We start from the raw sequence: 21,723 nt of genomic DNA, 5'->3' as shown, positions 1-21,723 counted from the left end.
ACAACTTGTGGGACAAAATGGTATCACGAAGATAAAAAGGCATGTGATGCACGCATACAGTGTCTGACACAAATCAACATTCTGCAGCGTGCACTCTGTGAAGGCACCATGTTAAAGGAAGAGCCATAAAGGGACATGCAGGTGTTGTGAGGGCATCCATGGAGGATGTGGGAGAACATGGAACCTCTTCCGAGACCTGAGTTAGACTTAATAACAATTTGAGGGGTCAAGGAAGGTTAACGAAGGATTTTCAATTTTGTTTTATACTTTGAAATTGTTCCAATCTCCACAATAAGTATAGGGGGACATCTACAACTTAAAACCCTGTGTACTAAAGACATTATGACAAGTGTTGGTGAGGATTTGGACAGGATGGAAGTCATCTGTACCACTGGATGGAGAATGAAAGAAAAAGTGCTGGTCTATGGAAAATTCTAAGGATGTTTACCCAACCACTCAATAATAAAGTTTAAGGTATCGCATGATCCAGAAAGACTATTTCTGGATATACCCAAGGAAAAGAAAGTACAGTGTCAAACATGTGTTTACAATCTATATTTCTTTCTCCAGATTATTCACAGAGCCAAAATCTATAAGAAAATCTACAACCGATTAATAAAAATGGGATTATATATATATGTATATGTGTGTGTTATATAATATATATTATATATATTATATACACATATATATGAGAGAATATTATGCAGCCTTTTAGGAAGTACACACATCCTACACCATGGAGGAACACTGAGGACTTTATGTTAAATGAAACTGAAAGGGAAAATATTGGGGCAATGATTCCTACCAAGGGAATCAGCTAAAGCCTATTAAAAAGAAAACAAGAATTCCAGAACAAGTAGACCCTTATACAATGCCTTAAGGTCTTTCTCCCTCCGCAGCTATAAATCTATAGCCTTCTAGGGCTCTTGCTGGAAACTATATTCATAGGGAGACAAAATGTACTCAACACTGCATGGCACCAGTAAGTTTTGGATTTTGCATTATTAGATCAATCTAAGGCATGTCCAGAGCTATCCTATAATCATACTTCAAAAGAAATGAAGGGAGAAAGCTTCTGAGCTATAACTTGAAAACAAATGAGGTCTGTATAGCTAATGCTAACAAACTTAACCTTGATTGTCCTTGAAGAGCACATACTTACACTTGGGTATGTATCACTTGGACCCTCTACAGAGGTAGAATATAGATTATGTGATTTAACTAACATGGGTTGCTTGCACTTGTTTAAAGAGGACTTAGAATATGAAAACAGGTTTACATCAGGTATTTTCCAAGACTCCCTATCAAGTGCAGGCTAGGCTTCTGACTTCTGAAACTCCAACAAAAATAACAACTACGATAAGAACTAAAATCATGATTTTACAGAAAACACACAAAAAATGATTCTCCTTCTCTCTACTAAGGTAAACCTACAGGGAAATAATGAAAATCCCTCTAATATTTAGGAGATGAAATCCATAGAAAAGGGGAAAGATGAGACCAAAGGTTAAGGCAAAACAAGAAGTCTACACTTCTTCACTTCCGGGGTGACAATCTCATTTTAGAACACAAATCTTAGAACATAGATATATATTTTTAACAATGATAATAAGAAGTAAGTGAGTGTGGGTGCATGCATGTGTGTGCGTGCGTACGTGCGTGTGTGTGTGTGTCTGTGTCTGCGTGTGTCTGTGTGTGTGTGTGTGTGTGTGTGTGTGTGTGTGTGTGTGTGTGTGTATGTGTAAAAACCTGCCTTTACAAAGTGGGGGTAGAAAATGAACACAAATAACAGAATAATAACTAATGGTATTAGAAACTTTGCACTTAACAGCAGCTGTAAGACAAATTCTGATCGATTGTGTATGCCATGGTATAAAAATGTCTGCAATAGGGACAGACCTTCATCCCTGGAAACTGTTGCATGGTAAGACAGCTCAACACTGCAGTCAGGTGCGACAGGAGCTTGAACGTGACAGTTGCAGCAGCATTTCTCTAGCTTTCCTGATGCATTTGATCATATTTTATGCCTATCTGTTATTTGTTTGTTTTGGTCTTCGTGTTTGTTTTACATGGAACTCTCCTCAAGAGAACACTCTACTTCACACAGAAACTTTGGTCGGTTGTCTCGACAAGGCTTCCTCTGTCTTCTCTCCTGGGTACTTTAAGCACAAGATTTAACCTGGTTATGCTACCTATCTGTTAATTAGCGTCTCTCCTCTTACTTTTACTTGATACATATTTAATAAACATATTTATTCACATCTGAAGGTACAGCTACTGCAACTTAAACCTTCAGACACAACAGGAAGGGCATCTATACTGGATGTGTTTTTCTTTCTGAAAGCCTCCCTTTCTCCATAACTCTCATGTTTAAACCTACAGTTCATCAGCACTGATAGTACTGACATTCTTTTCTACCTTGAACCTATAACCTTGTTTGGCCTGAGTATAGGTTCCTAAACTTCTAGAAGAACTCCTCAGAATATGGAAGGTGTAATGAGAGTTAGGTATTTTTTTCCCAGTTGTGACAAAACAAATCAGGCCTAGAAACGCAAATGTTGTTTGTATTATTCATATAAAACATAGGAAGGGAAAATTCACAGAGACAGAAATAATGGCAGTTGCCAGGGGCTACAAAGACAAGCGAATGTGGGTTAGTACTAAATGAGTACAGTTAGCCTTTCACAAGACAAAGAATTCCAGAGACAGATGAAGGTGAGAGCTGGACAACAATGGTAATGTGGTTTAAATCACTCTACCATACAACTTAAAATGAGAACGATGCCACATTTTGAATTATACATTGTTTACCACAATATAGAACATTTAAGATAGAGGTAAGGGTGTTACTTAAGGGAATATTCAAGGTATCAATGCCCAGGATATTGTTTTCCAGCAAAAAAGGAAGGGAAGGAAAGGGAAGGGAAGGGAGGGGAGGGGAGGGGAGGGGAGGGGAGGGGAGGGGAGGGGAGGGGAGGGGAGGGGAGGGAAGGGGAGGAAACAAAGGAAGATGAATGATGGAAATGAAGTATCTAATGGAGATGAAAACTAGAATTGAAGGAAAGTATTTTAGAACCCAAAGATTTCTACATGTCCCCATGACTTACATACTCTATACACGAAAAACTTTCTTCTCCAAAGAAATGACGAACTACATAAATAAACAAATAATTTATACAAGTCAGGTACTACCTTTTCATTTCAGAGACAAAAAGCTAATGTTATACAGTGTGCTGAAGTATCCATTTACTGTTAATCAAGTTTAAATGAAAACCTAAACTTGAAGTATCAGTATACCATTAATATTTTAATTGACCATGAATATGCATAGCCATTTATTTCTTTAAAGAACAAGATAACTTAATTATTCTAATATGCAAATTCCAGTACTGACATGATATCTTACCTTCATCTACATTACAAAAACACTGATGAATTTTGGGCCTATTCATTATTAAGAGAATCCTAGAGTTCTCAGGTTAACAAGAGCTACTGAACACAGGCAGCATCTTCTCAGATGGGAGCAAATTAATTGTGGTACTGAAAAATCATTTTGTCCTAGATATCTCGAAAAGTTGCATTTTATTTTCCAGGCTCCTAGACTGATTTCATCATTACTCAACACCTGCTCTTCACTAGGAACCCAAGAAAAGTCAGAACATAGTACGAGTAAACATTTGTTTATTTGCTTATTCTTTCAAGGCCATGGAAAATTCCAGACGTACTTCAAAAAAATGTTAAGAACTTTGACAGTCAGACCAACAGTTTTATGGAAGTAATACTGTATTACTTCAATTATCAATCACAAATACATTTATGCAAGCAAGTTGATTGTTTCCTGAGGTGAAACAACTCTTTTATGCAATGGGATAAATAACCTACTAAACTAAGAGAGCGATCAAAAGTACATAACTTGCCAATGTTGCATATATTTTATAATGGATAAAAAAGGCAGTATAATTTCATGTGTGAATGGTAACAAAAAATGACATGATAAAGTCAATGAGAAATATATTTTATTGATTTGATATATAAAAATAGATATACAAATATCCAAGCCCTATATGCAAATGGTGAATGAGGGCCTGATATATAGTTGATCAATAATTAGCAACCTGAGAACTACAATCACAGTTTTGCAGCAAACACACAAAACAATTCTCCTTGTATCTACTAAGGTAAATCTACAGAGAAATAATAAAAATCTCTCTATTATTTAGGAGATAACATCCACAGAAAAGGGGAAAGATGAGACCAAAGGCCAATGAGCCTACACTTCTTCATTTCCTGGTGACAATCCCATTTTAGAAAATAAATATAATTATATAATTTGTAGCAATGATAATAACAATTTCGTGTGTGTGTGTGTATGTCCCTCTCTGCCGTGTGTGTGTGTGTGTGTGTGTGTGTGTGTGCTTGTGTCTGTGTGTGTCTGTGTGTGTGTCTCTGTGTCAGAAATCTGTGTCTATAATTTGGGGGCTACAATATGAACCCCTCTAATATTCTGAAAAGTCTCTAATGTCTGTCACATGATCTGCCTCTGATTATGAACACGGACTTGTATTTAATTGTACAACTGTGCTGGTGTTTCATTATACAACAAGGACTTTCCAAAAAGACAGATGGATCTATCTTGATTTCATTTCTGAATTTAACTTCTTGTAAGTCATAAATATTGCATATGCAAAACCAAAGTACAATGTTAATTCACTCATTCAATAAATATTTATGGAACTTGTAAAATGTATAGCTTACAGAATAGAGATCTATAATTCTATTATTTAAAAATGTATGGAAACATTGATAGTAGCGACTGAGTCAGAATGAATAGTGCATACTTGTGACTTTTCTCAGGCAATCCATCCAGATGGAGTCCGTGACAGAAGCAGTTTGGCACTAAAGATGATGAAGATGGAAAAGGAGGGTGTAGGGGCTGGAGAGATGGCCAGTGGTTAAGAGCACTGACTGCTCTTCCAGAGGTCCTGAGTTCAATCCCCAGCAACTACATGGTGGCTCACAACCATCTGTAATGGGATCTGATGCCCTCTTCTGGTGTGTCTGAAGATAGCTACTGTGTATAAATAAATAAATCTTTCATACTTTCAGGTTCCTCATTCCAGGAATGTCATCTCTGCCAAGGTTAATAACTCCATCATAATCAGAGACAGCATGAGTATGAAAGGTAAGGGTAATGTCTCAGCAAAATAGTACAATGCTGTGACCTTCAAGACAGCCCTTAAGGCTGAGAGAAAGAACACTGAAAACATGAGTTCAAAACATAATTTCTCAACTTACAAAATAGAAGAATGTATAAGGAGCTTCACAATCTAAAGGAACAGAGGCAGGTGCACAGTGAGCCAGCTTGTCAGAAAGATCCTAAGGAAGGAGATTAAGAGATTTAGGGCCTGGTGGTGGCAGGGCAAGATCCCACCCAGCTGAAGTTTGTTTGTTGTTTATGCTTACAAAGGGAGGCACATTCCTGAGTTCAAGGTCAGTCTCTGACTGAGAAGTCTAGGTCTAGGTCCAGTAGGAATGGTAATTTCAGGGCTGGGTGCCACTCAGTTACCTTACTCTCTGTGCTCCCCAGTCTCCTTCTAAGAATCTAAGGACTGGGATCATAGGATGCAGATTCCTGGGATAATCAAAATGAAACCTGGGCAAAGACTGAATTGATATGTAAATAAAAGACTGCACTTCTGATCTGCAAGATGGGCTGGAGAGATGGCTCAGCAGTTAAGAGCCCTGATTGCTCTTCTAGAGGTCCTGAGTTCAATTCCCAGCATCCACATAGTGACTCACAACCATCTATAATGGGAGCTGATGACCTCTTCTGATGTCTCTGAAGAGAGTAACAGTGTACTCACATACATGAAATAAATAAATTTGAAGAGAGAGAGAGAGAGAGAGAGAGAGAGAGAGAGAGAGAGCCCTTCCTCAGAAAAGAAAGAAAAATCTAGCACCACTGCTGGTTTTGGACAAGGATAAAAAAGCCATGTAAGGTGACAGGTGTTTGTTTTCCTTCTCCCAGATACATCTTCCTCATCCTCAGAATCCCTCTGCAAGTTGAGGCTGGTCCTTGGCACCTAGTCCTTCAGTTGACTTGTACAATCTGGCATGAATCTCTGACTCTTCTTGGGTTTCAGTTATTTCTCCCCTGAAGTGAATTAAATATTATTTCAAGAGATCTTTCGTGTTTTAATAATCACTGGGATACTTAATAGAAGCATTTCTCAGTAGGGGGAGAAGGATGAAAGTGATTATGATGAACCAGGGAACATGCAAAGTGATGTTTTTAGAGTTTTTCATACAGAAGAATGCTACTGAAGCAGAGAAGAGAGAGGCAGATATAAATTTACAACTATCATTTATTTGCTAACATCAACATATCTAGTGATTACATGAAGTAGAAGGAATATTTAAAGACACGCAGAAATAACACGTTCTCTTTTCCTACTGTATGAGAAACTAAGGACTTTAGTAGAAGGCTGTCCCACTCCATCATCTTTGTAACATACTCGTTTCAACTATAACACACACTACCCTCTGCAAGGGACTGTCTAATCTATGCTTTCATGCCTAACATACAGAAGTCTTTTCTTCCTCGCACTCAGACATGAAAACACACATCCAATCCTGGCCATGTTTTTTCACATACTCATACAGCGAATAATAGATTTGAAAGCAAAAGGAAACAATTGATTCAATCTTAGCATGTTTTTGAAAGCATAAATAAATGTCCTCATTCATTGTCACGAAAATGAGGTGTTAGAAAACAGAATGTTTCACAAGTACTGATACTGCCTGCCTTGGTGCTGTTCACAGGGGATCTTTGTGAGTTTAAGACAGAGTTTGAGAACTTGTCTCAAAAAATGTGGATATTTAGGCTAATATCACTTTTTATCAGTAAAGAAGATAAGCACACCTTTATCCTGAATATCTAGCCATTCTATTCAGATTTGCTGTGTGCAGAAAGGCATCTCACTATAAAGACCTCACAGTCACCTCGCCAACCAGAGAGGTCCATGCAGTCTGTCACCCTATGAATGGTAAATCTTCACTGAGATGGTGTCAAGTTCCTATTTGTCACTTCTGGTGTACTATGTTTGTGCTCAGACTCTCTTAGGTTTACCCGAGTGCTACCTGTTCCTCCCTTGGAAAACCAGCTTTGTCGATCTGCGATTATCCAAGATCTCCCACCTGTGTTCATTTTGATTTTGCTAGCTGTTACTAAATTGGCTAGAAAAATCAGTCATATAATAACATGATTTAAACAATTCAAAGTCAACGAACAGATGTCCCTTAACAAATGGGTGAAGCGACAGTTTTAAGGTGTAGTAATGTGCTCCATAATGGAAATGTGACTAGTATGGAAACAACAGATTAAAATGAAATAGACAAGCTAGCCAATCACTTTCTTAAGGTGTGATCTGCCAATTATCTCAACCAACACAGACCCTAATATTATCATTCCAGGCCATATGTGTAGTTCTTAGGCAAAAAATAAATCTTTTAACAAGTCTGTAAGAATTGTTGGCACCCATTCATGACAGCATGCAATAACATCTTGAGAATTTTCGTTATTTCAAAAAGGACACGAGAGGGGGGGAGTGGGTTGGTAGGGAGGCACAAAAGAGGTTGGAGAGAACCCACCACAAACGTGAGATAGTTATGGGTCCAAAAAATGATGAGAGAACCCAAGTGATTCTTTTTAGTTTGCTAATAGACAATAAGGAAAATGCTGGCAGTGCTCCCTGCTCACGAGCTGGAGGATGCGGAGGTCCAGAACATGTTCAATATTCACTGTGCCCATCTGTTCAGCAGCACAGTCGCCGAACAGAACAAGCAATTACCAAAGCCCCTCTCAGATATGATCTGTCAACCACATCAAGTCCTCGTGCCAAAAGAAATCAGAACTGAGGAATGCAAAAACAGACTAGCCTTATGGGACCAAGAGAAGTTCATTTGAGATAAACTTGAAAGTAAAGAAGGAAAACAGGGGGAATCAGAGGATTGCTATAAATATGTACTAAAATATTTTAATTGGAAACCATTCATATCAAAGCAACATGAAAGGAGAAATGTTCTATTATGACTTACACCAGCTTTGCTATATTGTTTTTATTACAAGGTTTATTTCAAGAAAAAACCATCTTTCGGCAAAAAAACATATTGAATTTTGCCCTCTTAACAAGCATTCTATTACCAAATCCTACCACCAAAGTAGAAGATTTCAATCTAGGAGACTGTGTCAACTGAGAAGATAATCACGAAGTATTTTCAAAATTTGAACCAGCATTGTATATATGCGATGGTCACAAATTGAGGAGGGATCTTATAAAGTAATACTTTACAATTTATAACCCAGTATTTCTCAGGTTCTCTCTGTGGTTTACTGTTACTTTCCATCTACAGTTAAGAACATATACTCACTGACTTTTGGTACCATAGTATGTATTTGTTCACTTACAAATGCAGAAAGGATCAAAAGTAGCAAACAGAATCAGGAAGTCTGTAATAAATACACTGAGTTGATGGTGATATGAACTTAGACAATGAAGTAGCATTGAACCTAGTAACACAAAAAAAATAAAGGAAATAACAAAATACGTACATAATGATTTCACTGGGTGAAGAGAAATCACTCTAAATATTCTTAGCTAGGGAGGGAACATAATTCTTTCCTTGTTAACTGGTGCACACACAATAACTATTTGATTTTGTGGAGACTTTCTTCAATATAGATAATATACAGACTATTATAAATAAATTCATCATAGATAAAATGAAGTAAGTCATCCATTTCAAAAGTACTACCATTTTAATTCGAATATAATCTTCCAACAAGTGTTTTTCTAACAGATCTGTCATCTGCCACTGAAAATAAAAGATAATTTCAACTCCTATGAGGTCCTCAGCTTTTCATCAAAGAGGATCTCTGTAGGGAGCAATGCTGAGTTTAGACAGGCTCACAGGGTAAGGGACATTTACAAGGAGGACATAGGTAGCGCTCAGAGAGGAGAGCAGCCAGCAGGAGCAGCAGTGTAAAGGTAAAGGATGGTGGCAGTGACCGAACTGAGAGCGAAGGGTGAGCTGACCGACCCCGTCTCTCAGACACCCACTGCAATCATGAAATGTGTGATGTTTGAAGACCGAGGCAGTTATCATAGGCAGATGAATGGCTACCTAGACAAACGGACTCTACACATGTGCAAAAGCAGCACGATCATACGTTCTCCTTTGGGAAAACATCCATCTTAGAAGGAAAATCTGTCTATTCAAAAGCAAAGGACTCCTGGGAATGACTGTTCACAAGACTGTATGATCTTGCAAAGGACATATATTTAAATATCTGTATAGCTTTGTAAGATTTATGTACATGGTATATGAAGAGTACAACTGAATGTTTATATGTGCATATGCTAACAAAGGCACATCTACACTGTACACACAACACACACACACACAAAGTCCACTTATACAAACACCCATTTTCTACTTAATCATACTAGATCATACTTCTCAGTGGTAATGTAGAAAAATATATATGAAAATACATATACTTACATTATATATTGTTTATATACATAGCAATAAGGTACAAATACTTTATATATAACAAAATAAATAAAATCTTCAATACTACTAGATTGCACTTCCTGCAAGAACATAAAACACTGACTAATTATGCTTTTGAGGAATGTATAGTTGATGAAATATTATCAAAGTTAAAGATTCCAGATTCAAATTTATGGAAGCTGTCTTTGGGAATTCTACTGCAAGTATGTCAGTAGCGATTCGGAGGACCATGCCTTCCAGAGAGGGTGAAGAAGGCTAACTGTACTGTCATAGGTGTGTTAGTAGATACTGAGCTGGCCATCCATCCCTCTTCTGTGTATCTCAATGATTTATGGACCTGTGACCAAATAACTCAGGATCCTATCTGTTTCTATCAATAATTAATTCACATCCACAAATTTAAGATTTGGTCCTGTATGCATAGCTCCCATTATTACTACAAAACAACTTTCAAATGCAATTGAGAGAGGAAAGGGTTTGCTGATGAGATCCCCAGGATCCAACAGAATGTTACATAGCCACGGTCAATCAAATATCCCCGGTTAAATTCAGTAAGTCATGAAACAAATCAAAAAGAGACATGAATACGGAAAAGGGTTCAGAAAAGAGAAGGGTCATTAAGATTGACAAACGACGGAGAGAACAAAGAGTCTAAGGATAATCTAAGAGTAATCAATGGTGGAGTCTAAGCATAATCAAAGTGAACTATGCTAATTGTGAAATTGGTGATAAATAAATTTAGTTAATTCAGAAGAACATAAAGGAGGGATGTGGCTTGCAATTTGGAAATTCTGCCTCCTCATCACAGGAAAGGCATGGTGGGAGGGCAGAAGTAGCTGCTTATTGGGCATTTGCAGTGAGGAAGCAGAGAGACCAATGCTGGTGCTTATCTGCCTTGTCAGCTCCTCCCAGCAGGAGAGATGCTGTTGTCCACATTCCGCGTTGTACTTACGCCTGTCTGAAATGCCCTCAAAGATGAACTCAGATGTGTCTCTTAAGTGATTCCAAATCTAGTCACGCTAACAGTGGAAACTAATCACCCTAGTCACCCTGTAAAGCTGAAGTCCCTTACAGCTCTCAACATAGTCCTAGTTGTTTTCAAGTTTTTATTTAGCGTATTATTCTGATACTTTTAAAGTCACCCTAGACTCAAGTCCTGATTGTTCGAGTGCTATCAGAGCTGATTATCCGCATGCCATTTGTGTGTCTTAGTTTCAAATATTTACATACCTAACACCATTATCACATGGCTAAACACCAGGAGGTTAGCACTGCCAGCAAATGCCGGATAATTACAACAAAAGTCAAAAATAATAGTTTTAGAAAATATTAATCCACTTTCCTATACACATAATTGGGGCTTAGGCTTAAGAAATGAAAATCTCTTAAAAAATACTTTATAACTCCATCTCATAAAAACATCCAGATGACATCATGCTTTTAATTCACTGCACCCTCAACACAACTTTATATTTCGATGACCCCAACACATATCCTCAAAGATTCCTCAAATCAGTGTGATATCTGCCCTAAATGTAATTCTCTTGTTTACAAAACTGATACTTGTAGGTCGGAAGGAATTTCTGTTAACATATTTTTCTCTTCTATTTCTTGGCTTCATCGAGACACATTCAAATGCAGGAAATCTTTCACATCGCTCAGAAAAATTATCAATCTTTATTTCTATATTCAAAGTAAAATGATTATCTAAGCAACTTGAATGTTTATTATTATTGATTTATTGCTATTTTTACATTGACTGAGTTTGTAGCATTTTCCCCCTAAACTATTGATTCTTCAAATTCAATTTTCTATTCCAGCAAAGTTCATATTGTAATGTACTTAATTATTCACATCTATGATTCATATTTATTGGTTCAGTTGTTAAAAATTTAGAGAAGAAATTTAAGATATATTATAGATGAGAGTGATAGCTAAGTAAGTTTAAAGGATGCTGAAACAAACAAAAATGGTTAGAGTCTTACACCTCTGAGTACCTGTAAGCATAAACATGGGCATTTACTTCATTGTCTGCTTTCTCTAAAGCCTACTGTCAGTTCAAGTCTCGATCACAACTCTAGGGTCTTCTGCATAAAATTCTCCCCTTCATTCTTTATTTTCACCAAACTCATTGACAAAGAAACTGTCTAAATTAAATGCATGAATCATCTAGTGACAAATATTACAAATTTTATAACGACACTAGTAAATGGACTGCTCTATATTTTGCACTGTCAAACGTGCCCAAAAACTACACAGGCATTTTCTGCAAGCACACAATTCAACTTCAACAGAGATTCCGTCTTGGTGCAGAAGTAATGAGGCAACTACTCAGTGTTTTAGTTCATCTTGCTATTCTTTTATAAAAATCCCTCGTGAATGGGAAAAATATGCAATAAATGTAATGAGGAGTTCATACACACAGATCGTGGGACAGACAGATTCAGACCATTGGATGTGCAATAGAACAGACTCAAAAGCAGCTGCAAAACTTGAGACTTGGGAAATGATAATGAAAAAGAAGATTAAACTGCTTGCTAGTACACTGGAATTTTATTCACTCTTTTGAATGTTTCAACCATAAAAATTCAACTTACTTTCAAACTTCTAGCTGTATTCACCTGGATTACTTCCTCTGGGTGTGCTGTCTAGTCCTTGTTTGGTTGTCACCTTCACTGTATGCTAATTTAGGATTCCACTCAGCAAGCTTACTCTTCCAAGTGTTACCTAATCCCCACACAAATACATTCCTTCACCATGGTCACCTGGGAATTCGCTCTGTCAGCTTTTTTGTCATCCAAGCCTTTCAGGTTTTGGTTGTGCTTTTGATTTTATTTATACATAACTGAAGACTGAGTTCCCTAATCAAGAAATTTTGGTTCCTTCCTATTCTTCTGACATAGGAAAAGTAGTTATTCATCTATTTTCTTTAGTTTATTCCATATATTCACTTATTTAAAAATAAAATAAAATCAGACAGTCTTACATACCTGGCTCGCATTATCAGTTAATTCACTCAAGCCATATACTCTACACTCTAAGAACTCAGACCCACTTACTTTGATAGAATACTAGATTAACCCATTATTTACTTGCATTATTTTAAGACAGATGGTCAATGCATAAATTAAAAAAATGGAGACACAGTTATTAGCATGCCTTATTCATTCCAAATTAGCAAGAGAAAGCACATTAAATATCTTCAAAATAAAAATGACAGAAGTAACAAGAAAAGTACTTAGATATATGAACAGTGCAGTATCGCAACAAAGGAAAATGTAGATTCCAACTAAAATAAACTTTTTTTTTTCAAAAGAGAATTTGTGTGAGTTGCGTCTGATAACAGTGTTTTAAAGAATGTAAAAATGATGAAACTGCCGTATGACTTCTAAATTGGAGTTCTGGAGAAATGGGGTAGTGGGGAAGATGGTATGCTGTTCTGGCAGAGAACTACCGTTCAATGTCAGCACCTATACTGGATGGCTCAAAACCAGCTGCAACTCCCACTGCAGGGCATCTAACATCTCTGGCCTTTACATGCAGGAGAACTCAAGTGTGTGTATACCCACACTCAATATCACACATAGTCACTGGGATATTGAGTAACCCCATCAAAGCTGCAAATGCATACCAGGTGACCTACACATTCACCTCAAGAAATTTATCTTACAATTAATTTTACATATGTGAGAAAGGACCTCTTTAGCATGTACTCAGATAAGAGAAGATTAGAAGAAATGTGATTGGGGGTGAATCATATAAATGATGGTATATCAATATAAGAAAAATGTTTTCTAAACATAAAAAAGCAATAAAAGAAGCCTCATGGCATAGTAAATGAAAACAATCAATGTTCAGAAAGACATTTGTAATGTTTAATGTTGCTATAGTTTGAATGTGAAATTCCTCCACTGGTTATTGTGTTTCAACACTTACTCCCTGGCTGGTGGCACTGCTTGGAAAAGTTGCAGAAAATTAGGAGGTGGACCTTGCTAAAAGAATGGCACACTGCAAGAATCTTTGAGGTTTGAAATCCTGACCCCCTTCTTGTTCATCACCTGACTGTGGATGCAATGGGTCTCCTGCTCCTGCTGTCATGCCTTCCTAGCATGATGGAAAATGTCATCTCTAGCTGTAAAACAGAATAAATCTTCCCCACCTTAAACTGCTTCTGGCTGTGGATGTTTATCACAGCAGAGACAGGGCAGCCAATGAGATATCTATAAAGAAATATGCATATATTTGCTTAAATGTGCACAGAATCTTCCAAGTTACTAGAAACTAAGGCTACCAGTTGCCTAAGAGAAAGATAACAGGGTGTCTTGGAAAGAAATATTTACCATATAAATTTCTACACACTTCTGAATTCTGAACCATGTGAACATATTACATATTTACATTGGTTTTCAAAAAGCCATACCAACAAGTTAAAAAGACAAAAAGGGGAGGGTGGGGGTTTGATCACTTTATTCCTGCATAAGTACAATAATGAATGCACAAGTATGTAGAAAAGTCTTTCCGTTTTTCTTTAAATCTGCTGATTCTATGATTTCTATGATTCCTCTGGTCTGTGCTGTGTTAAATTCTACGCTTTTACAATAATGCTACACCAGAATAAACACAGCCTTACAATGTCAGTTCATCCAGATGCAAACAATCTTTTAAACTTAGTTCACTTAAGTATTTGCTAATAGCAGTCATCCTTAATTTAGTCTGCAAATTACAAGAAAGACACTATGTATGTCAGCAAGGACAAAACAGCAAACCAAAAGGAGCCCCTGCTATTATGAAGTTAACATTGTAAAGGACATCAGATCAAATAAACAAGTACACATGCTAATCTTCCACTCTACCATGATTAGTGATGCTTTCTGTCAAAAAAAAAAAAAGAAAGAAAGAAAGAAAAAAAGGAAAGAAAAAAGAAAAAAAGAAACCCATCAGGTTTGACTACAATGCATTAAGACATGAACAGGAGGTGTTTAATTAAATCCTCAGCCAATTTTACGTGGCACCTAAATGTTTAATATATACTTAGCCATGTGCTATGTGTACTCATGCTCACAACAACTATGTGACTAAAAACTATTTTTATGTTGTCTGTATATTTGGTCAAATGTTCTAATATTCCTATAGATGTAATACATCTAACTTAATTTCATATTAAAATTAAGTAGAGAGATGTTGCAAGAAGTCGGGCTTTGTCTTTGACCTACAGCTAGGTAAGTAGGTGACATCAAAGAATTCTCATGAAGCAGCTGCTCTTTCCCATTAAATTCAATCTGAAGGAGTCTCATATATCAGCAAAAATAAAACACTTCTCATCACCTCTATACTTCTCTCTAGAATGATGCTACTGGGAAAACACACCCATGTTCCTGCACTTTTACTAACACACACACACACACACACACACACACACACACACACAGAGAGAGAGAGAGAGAGAGAGAGAGAGAGAGAGAGAGAGAGAGAGAGAGAGAGAGACCAAAAAATAACTCAGCAGGAAATTGAAGCCTGACAATGTGGTAATGTCAAAAGATAATGTCCTCATGTGGAATTTAATTCCTAGCAATTCCACAGAAATAAATCTGTATTTTCACCCATTTTAAAATTCATGAAATGTGTTTAGTCTTATTTTATAAGGACTTCATCTATTCTGGGACCCAGTTAAATTTTTCCAACTAAATAATGCTATCTAATTTTATGAAACATTTGAGTAAGAACAAAACGTAGATAACATTAGTATGTCCTACCAGAATTACTTGGAACTGCTACAGCTGAGGCACATTAAATATGACTGTTAACAGGTGCTTGAAGAAAAAGATTTCAACAGATGAGCATACTTTAGGTTCTTAAAAGCAAGTAGAATTTCTTAATTTGTCAACACAAGCAATAGCATCTGACCTAGCCAGCAGTTGAAAAGAGCAAATTAAGTGACATGTGAAGGCAGAAGAGAACTAGAGGAATAAAGCTAGAGATCCCTGTCACTAGCAGCTGCGGGCCAATTAAATTCAATGCTTTACAGATGTTCATGAGAGAAACTAATTTGCCTAATTTTGATTCAGATTTTTAAGCAATACACTTCTTGAGAGTTAATTGTTTCCATTGAGGATACTTCAATAATTAAAATATACTATGTTCCTTCCTTCTAACCTTCAGTCTCTTTTAACTTAATATACCATTAAATGTGGCCATTAAAAATAACTGCTAATGCCAGACTGTGACAATGTACAAGTCCAAATATAAAAAATGAAATTAAACGTTTTAAACATTAACACACATCTTCCCAAATGCTGAACACAGTGTTCGTGGTTGGCCTGAAATAACCATGTAAAATTTAAAATGGCACTGAAATGCTCAACATCATTTCATTCTGTTTTCACAATTTCAAGTGTCACCATAGTCTATCCAGGCAGCTTAGTGCATTACTAATGAGTCTTCCTATTATTAAAATTAATTAGGAGAGTAGTTGGTTTGGTCACAGGAGGAATAGCAATAAAAAAAAAATGATGGCTTAGGGAGTGAAAGGGACTGGATATTAAAAGTTCTTACTAAAAGGAATGAAGAGAATTAAGGATATTTTACTTTGGATTCCATAAGTCACAAGGTCCCATAGTGATACATGAACCCCACAATGCACAAACTGTATCTTCAAAACTACAAGGACTCGTGCCCTCAATCTTTTAATTTGTTGCCTTAGTACAAAACAAGAATATTTCAGCTGTGTTTATCTGTGAGTAATTGTAATTTTCCAGGTCTTCCCACATTTGTGAAAACAGAGTTAAGATACAGTGAATTTTTTGGGGGGTAAAGTTCTTTGTTATAAAAAATAACTCTATTTGTCAAAGGGTGTCTCCTAACTGTTGAAGAGACGAGACCTAATAAAAATGAAAGGTCTGGAAGTTCCAGATTAATGAAATTTAGGAAGTGAGGAAAGCCACAGAGCATAGCGACGGAGAGCCTAGCAACAATCACTGCAGCCTCCAGTGAATCCAGGGCCAGCCGTGACCAGAGAGCCCCGTCTGCAGAGCTGAAACCAAGCCATGGCGTGAGTGGCCAAGCCCAGGTCAGGATTGACTAAAGTACTAAAGGAACCTTCAGAGGAGTTCCATTTCTTCCTCACTAGTGTCCACATAGACAGCAAGGCAGTGAAATGACGGATGGCACAGGCAATCATTCTAAACAGACACGGGATGATCGCTTCATCACAGAAGTAATTCCAGTCTGGAACACTTTTCTGGACTGAACTTGTGGATGGTGGGCACAGAAAACATATTCTCAGAAATCGTTCCATTGGGGAAAACATGGAGGAATTATTAAGGCACAGAGAATTAAGGCACTATTAAAACTGCTTGAACCCTTCATTTGCAAAGGCCACCCAACCCAACTTTCCAGGAGGAGGACTAAACAGCAAGACACCTGACTGTAGATAGAGACAACACCGCCCCTGCCGCGTCACCGGCGCCACAAGGTTTGGAGCACGGGAAGTGACCATGCCCGGCCTGCGTGGACTTCAAGTCGTGGGTGCGGACCCAGCAGAAGGTGCAGATGCCCCGCTTGGACGCCCGGTCTCGGGCCCGGTCCCCTGCTCAACACCTAATTTCAGCGGGACATCAAGTTTAGGGAGAATTGTCCACAGGATCGGGAAGAATTGGGTCACAATACCTGGCCTTTCCTTCATACGCTGGCCTCCTATTACCTGGACATGCCCAGGCCAGAACAACAGCAGGATATGGCCCAGTTCATGCATATATTTTCCAAGTTTTACCCCTGCGAGGAGTGTGCAGAAGACATAAGGAAGAGGAAAGGCAGGAGCCAGCCAGACACAAGCACTAGAGTGTCCTTCAGCCAGTGGCTGTGCTGCCTGCATAGTGAGGTGAACCGGAAGCTGGGCAAGCCTGATTTTGACTGCTCAAAAATTGACGAGCTATGGCGTGAAGGCTGGAAGGATGGCTCCTGTGACTAAGGATTACCACAGACAGTGTGGGGCATCTAGCTGGGTTCGATGGGCAACAGCCTGACTGACGATTAAAGTGCATCCGAGTCCAAAAAAAAAAAAAAAAAAAGACACCTGACTGTCAACCTCAGGTACCCGGGAAAGTGGTCATGTGAACAGCTGCAAACAGGGCTGCCCTAAGAAAGGTTGCCTTCTATGGACAAGGGCAGAGCTGCATAGTTCATGCCTGCCCACCTTTCCTCTCAGGTGTGAATAGGACCTTCCCAGCAGAACCTATCTTCTGATCACCAAAGAAAGACAAAAAGAATTTACTGAAACCATTAGGACTTCTTCCATCACTGAGGCAATGCACTTAGACTCTTCGGTTATGAGTAATGTAATTCAAAGTGCTATCTGGCCCTGCTACAGAGAAGTGTGCATGCTGCAAAAATGCCACATTTCCATATTCTTGATGGCTCTCACCATGAGCCACCACCACAGAATAATGGTCATCATGAATCCCACACAGCACTATAAAAAACATTTATTGTCTTCTTTTGCTTACCTGTGTTTTCCATAGTTTCCATTAGGTTCTGTTTGATTAAGCAGAGATTAGCACAGGGTAAACAACTGACAATAATGTGGCCAAGTTTAGTATATGTTAACACACTTTTTTAAAAATAAAAAAAATACACTGTGATTCTACAAAATGAGTCTCAAAAGAGGAAAACCAATTTTCCACTTATAAAGTTACGAATTCAATCTATCCCCATAAAAAAACATGGGATGTATAATGGAACTTGACATGTTCATTCTAAATTTCATCTGGAAGAATAAATCCCAGGCAATGAGATTTTAAAGGAATAATAATAAAAAAAAAAGATAAATTTTTGCACGTGCGCGCGCACGCGCGCGCGCACACACACACACACACACACACACACACACACACACACACACAAAGAAAAAGAAGGAATTTAGAACAACAAAACAAAGGAACTCGACATGTATTAACCGGCCCAGCACTGGACTGAAAGAGAAAAGGACAAACATAATTATTCATGCACTCAGGCAGAGGGAAGGATAGTCATTTATCCAAAAGCTCTCTGGTCAAGTATGACCAGACCTGCACTTCCAGGACACAAGGGAAGGCCAAAGGGGAGCATGTAGACTGAGGTTCAGTAAAGGCCAGAAAGGGGCAGTCCGTAGTGAAAAGAAGGAGGCAAATGTGGGACTGAGAGGAGGTGGAGGTGTAAACAGAAGAATTCCACAGCACCCAAGCCCCTGTCTGCCCGCTGCAGAGGCCCAGCCACACTCCTTTTTAGTGATTCTGAGAATTGCATTAATTCCTCCATACACAGAACTTGGACACTAACATTTTTTTAAAAATTAACTTCAAGTTCTAGCTCATATATTATAAAAAAAGAAATCCCATGTGGACTATATATGTAAACAGAATAACAAAAGAGTAAACTAGGGATGCTAGGGCAAAATTTTATTTTAAATAATGGATGAAGAACATCTTAGCAAAACTTTAAGAATAAAGTATCTTAAAAAAAGATAATGGGATGATACAAAACAGCACACAGTTTCACAACAACATATACTAGAGATTAAACCTAAGAAAATAATTTGGCACCTAAAAAAATACACAGTTATATACACAGTTATATACAAATCAAGAGGTATATGAAAATGAAGAAATTAAAAAAGATAACTAAAAATAAAACACAGAATCTGAAATATAAGCCAAATGCAAACTAAAGTTCATGTCCAAAGGCCTGAGTGATGGTTTAACTCCTTGAAATCTCCATGCAGAGAGTATTGTGTGTACTTGACACTGTCACATATTTCCGCTGTCTGTTGGTTGGCTTTAAGGAGAACATGAGAATGTTGTCACATAAAGCTCTAAAAATAAGCAAGGCACACAACACCCTACTGTTGAGTGACCTTCCAGGCAGTCTGCTCCAGGGAACATTCCTGCTCCCCCTTTGTCTTAGTTAGGGTTTTATTGCTGTGATCAGACACCATGATCAATGTGTTTTATAAAGGACAACATTTAATTGGGGCTGGCTTACAGGTTCAGAGGTTCAGTCCATTATCATCAAGGCAGGAACATGGTACAGGAGGAGCTGAGTTCTACATCTTCACCCGAAGGAAGCCAGGAGCATCCTCAGGCAGCTAGGATGAGTGTTAAAAGCCCACACACAGTGACACACCTACTCCGACAAGGCCACACCTCCTAATAGTGCCACTCCCCGGGTCAAGCATATACAAACCATCATATTCCACTCCCTGGCCCACATAGGCTTGTTCAAACATGAGTCTATGGGGTCCACGCCTACCCATAGGATAATTAAAAAAATACACTTAGTCCAACTCCAAAGCCCCCATGGTCTATAGCAGTCTCAATAATGTTAAAAGTCCAAAGTTGAAGGTCTCTTCTGAGATTCATCCAAACACTTAACTATATAATCTCCAAAGCAAGTCAGGAACCCAGCTGGGCAAACTTCAAACTCTGCACCTCCATGTCTGAGGTCAAGTGCTCTTCAGATCTCCAGCTCCTTTCTCATCTTTGTTGACTGCAACAAACTTCTTTCCTCTGGGCTGGTTCCACTCCCTGTTTGCAGCTCTCCTCAGCAGACAGCCCGTAGGCCTGGCATCTTTCACATCTTTGGGTTTCCAAGGCAGCTTATTTCAATGTATTGGAACCACACATGATCCTCCAAAGGGCTGGCTTCACTTCTCCAGCTCTGCCCTCTGTGACACTCAGGTTGATCCACTCCACTGCCTCGGCTGTTCTTGGTGATCATCCCATGGTACTGGCATCTCCAATATACTGGGGTCCTTCTTTTACAAGTAGGCTTCACCAGTAGCCTCCAATAGGCTCTCTTCATGGTGCCAAGCCTCAACTCCTTTGCATATCCCCAAAGTTCTTGTAGACAGGAACAATTCTGGGTCAGAGTTTTTGACTGTGAGATGGCAATTCCATCCCCCCACTTGATGTCCTGTCTTTCTACTAGAGGTGGACTCTACAAGGTCCCTCTCCCCATTGTTGGTCATTTCATCTAAGGTCCCTCCTTTTGAGTCCTGATAGTCTCTTACCTTCCAATTTTGTGGTACTTTCTAGAGGGTCCCTCAACCTCCCACCCCAGGATGCATATTTCTATTTATTCTGTTGACCCTTAGGGCTTCTCTCCTGTCTCCCCCAGACTCCTAATACCCGATCATGTTCCCCCTTTTCCATCCCCTCTCCTCTCCCACCCAGGTCCCTCCTTCTCACTGCCTCCCACAGTGAGATTTTCTTTTCCTTCCCAAGTGGGATTGAAGCATCCTCACTTGGGTCCTTCTCCTTGTTAACTTTCTTGAGATCTGTAGATTACATTCTAGGTATTCTGTAAGTTTTTGGCTAATATCTACATATTACTGAGTACATACCATGCATATCTTTTGGGTCTGAGTTACCTCACTCAGGATGGTATTTTCTAGTGCCATCCATTTCCCTGCAAAACTCATGATGTCCTCATTCTTAATAGCTGAATAGAATTCCATGGTGTAAATGTGCTACATTTTCTATATCCATTCCTCTGGATATAGATGTTCTTGAGGAACATCTGGGTTCTTTCCAGCTTCTGGCTATTACAAATAAGGCTGCTATGAACATAGTGGACCATGTGCCCCTGTAGTACAGTGGGGCATCTTTTCGGTATATGCCCAAGGGTGACTTAGCTGGGTCTTCAGGTAGATCTATTTCCAGTTTACTGAAGAACCTGCAGATTTATTTCCAGAGTGGCTGTACCAGTTTGCAATCCTACCAGCAATGGGGTAGCGTTCCTCTTTCTCCACATCCTCATCAACATGTGCTATCACCTTAATTTTTGATCTGATTGGTATAAGGCAGAATCTCAGGGTCATTTTGATTTGCATTTCTCTGTTGACTAACGACCTTGAACATTTGATTAAGTGCTTCTCTGATATTTGAGATTCTTCTGTTGTGAATTCTGTTTAGCTCTATACCCCTTATTTTGATTGGGTTGTTTGGTTTTTGGTTTTTTGGGTTTGTTTTGTTTGGTTTTTTTTGTGTGTGGGGGGTGCGGGGGGGGTTAGCTTCTTAATCCCAGCACTTAGAAAGTATAGGCAGGTAGATCTCTGGGAGTTCCCGGCCAGTCTAGGATACAGAGCAAGTCCCAGGACAGCTAGGGCTGTTA

The 21,723-nt window shown here is 38.5% G+C and overlaps 2 protein-coding genes across 4 annotated transcripts in view; one reads left to right on the top strand and one right to left on the bottom strand.

The window, feature by feature from the left end:
• The window catches only part of Exoc4 (exocyst complex component 4), a 776,646-nt gene that overhangs the window by 466,835 nt on the left and 288,088 nt on the right, over positions 1-21,723 (bottom strand).
• Positions 16,733-17,545, top strand: LOC120102446 (FAD-linked sulfhydryl oxidase ALR-like). The gene is made up of 2 exons (XM_039108943.1): positions 16,733-16,792; positions 17,186-17,545. The coding sequence occupies exons 1-2, from the start codon at positions 16,733-16,735 to the stop codon at positions 17,543-17,545; spliced, it is 420 nt and encodes a 139-aa protein (XP_038964871.1).

Source organism: Rattus norvegicus, chromosome 4 (assembly GCF_036323735.1).
Source record: "Rattus norvegicus strain BN/NHsdMcwi chromosome 4, GRCr8, whole genome shotgun sequence".
NCBI lineage: Eukaryota > Metazoa > Chordata > Mammalia > Rodentia > Muridae > Rattus > Rattus norvegicus.
Note: the sequence above shows the minus strand (reverse complement) of the source record. Positions and strands in the feature narration are given on the sequence as shown.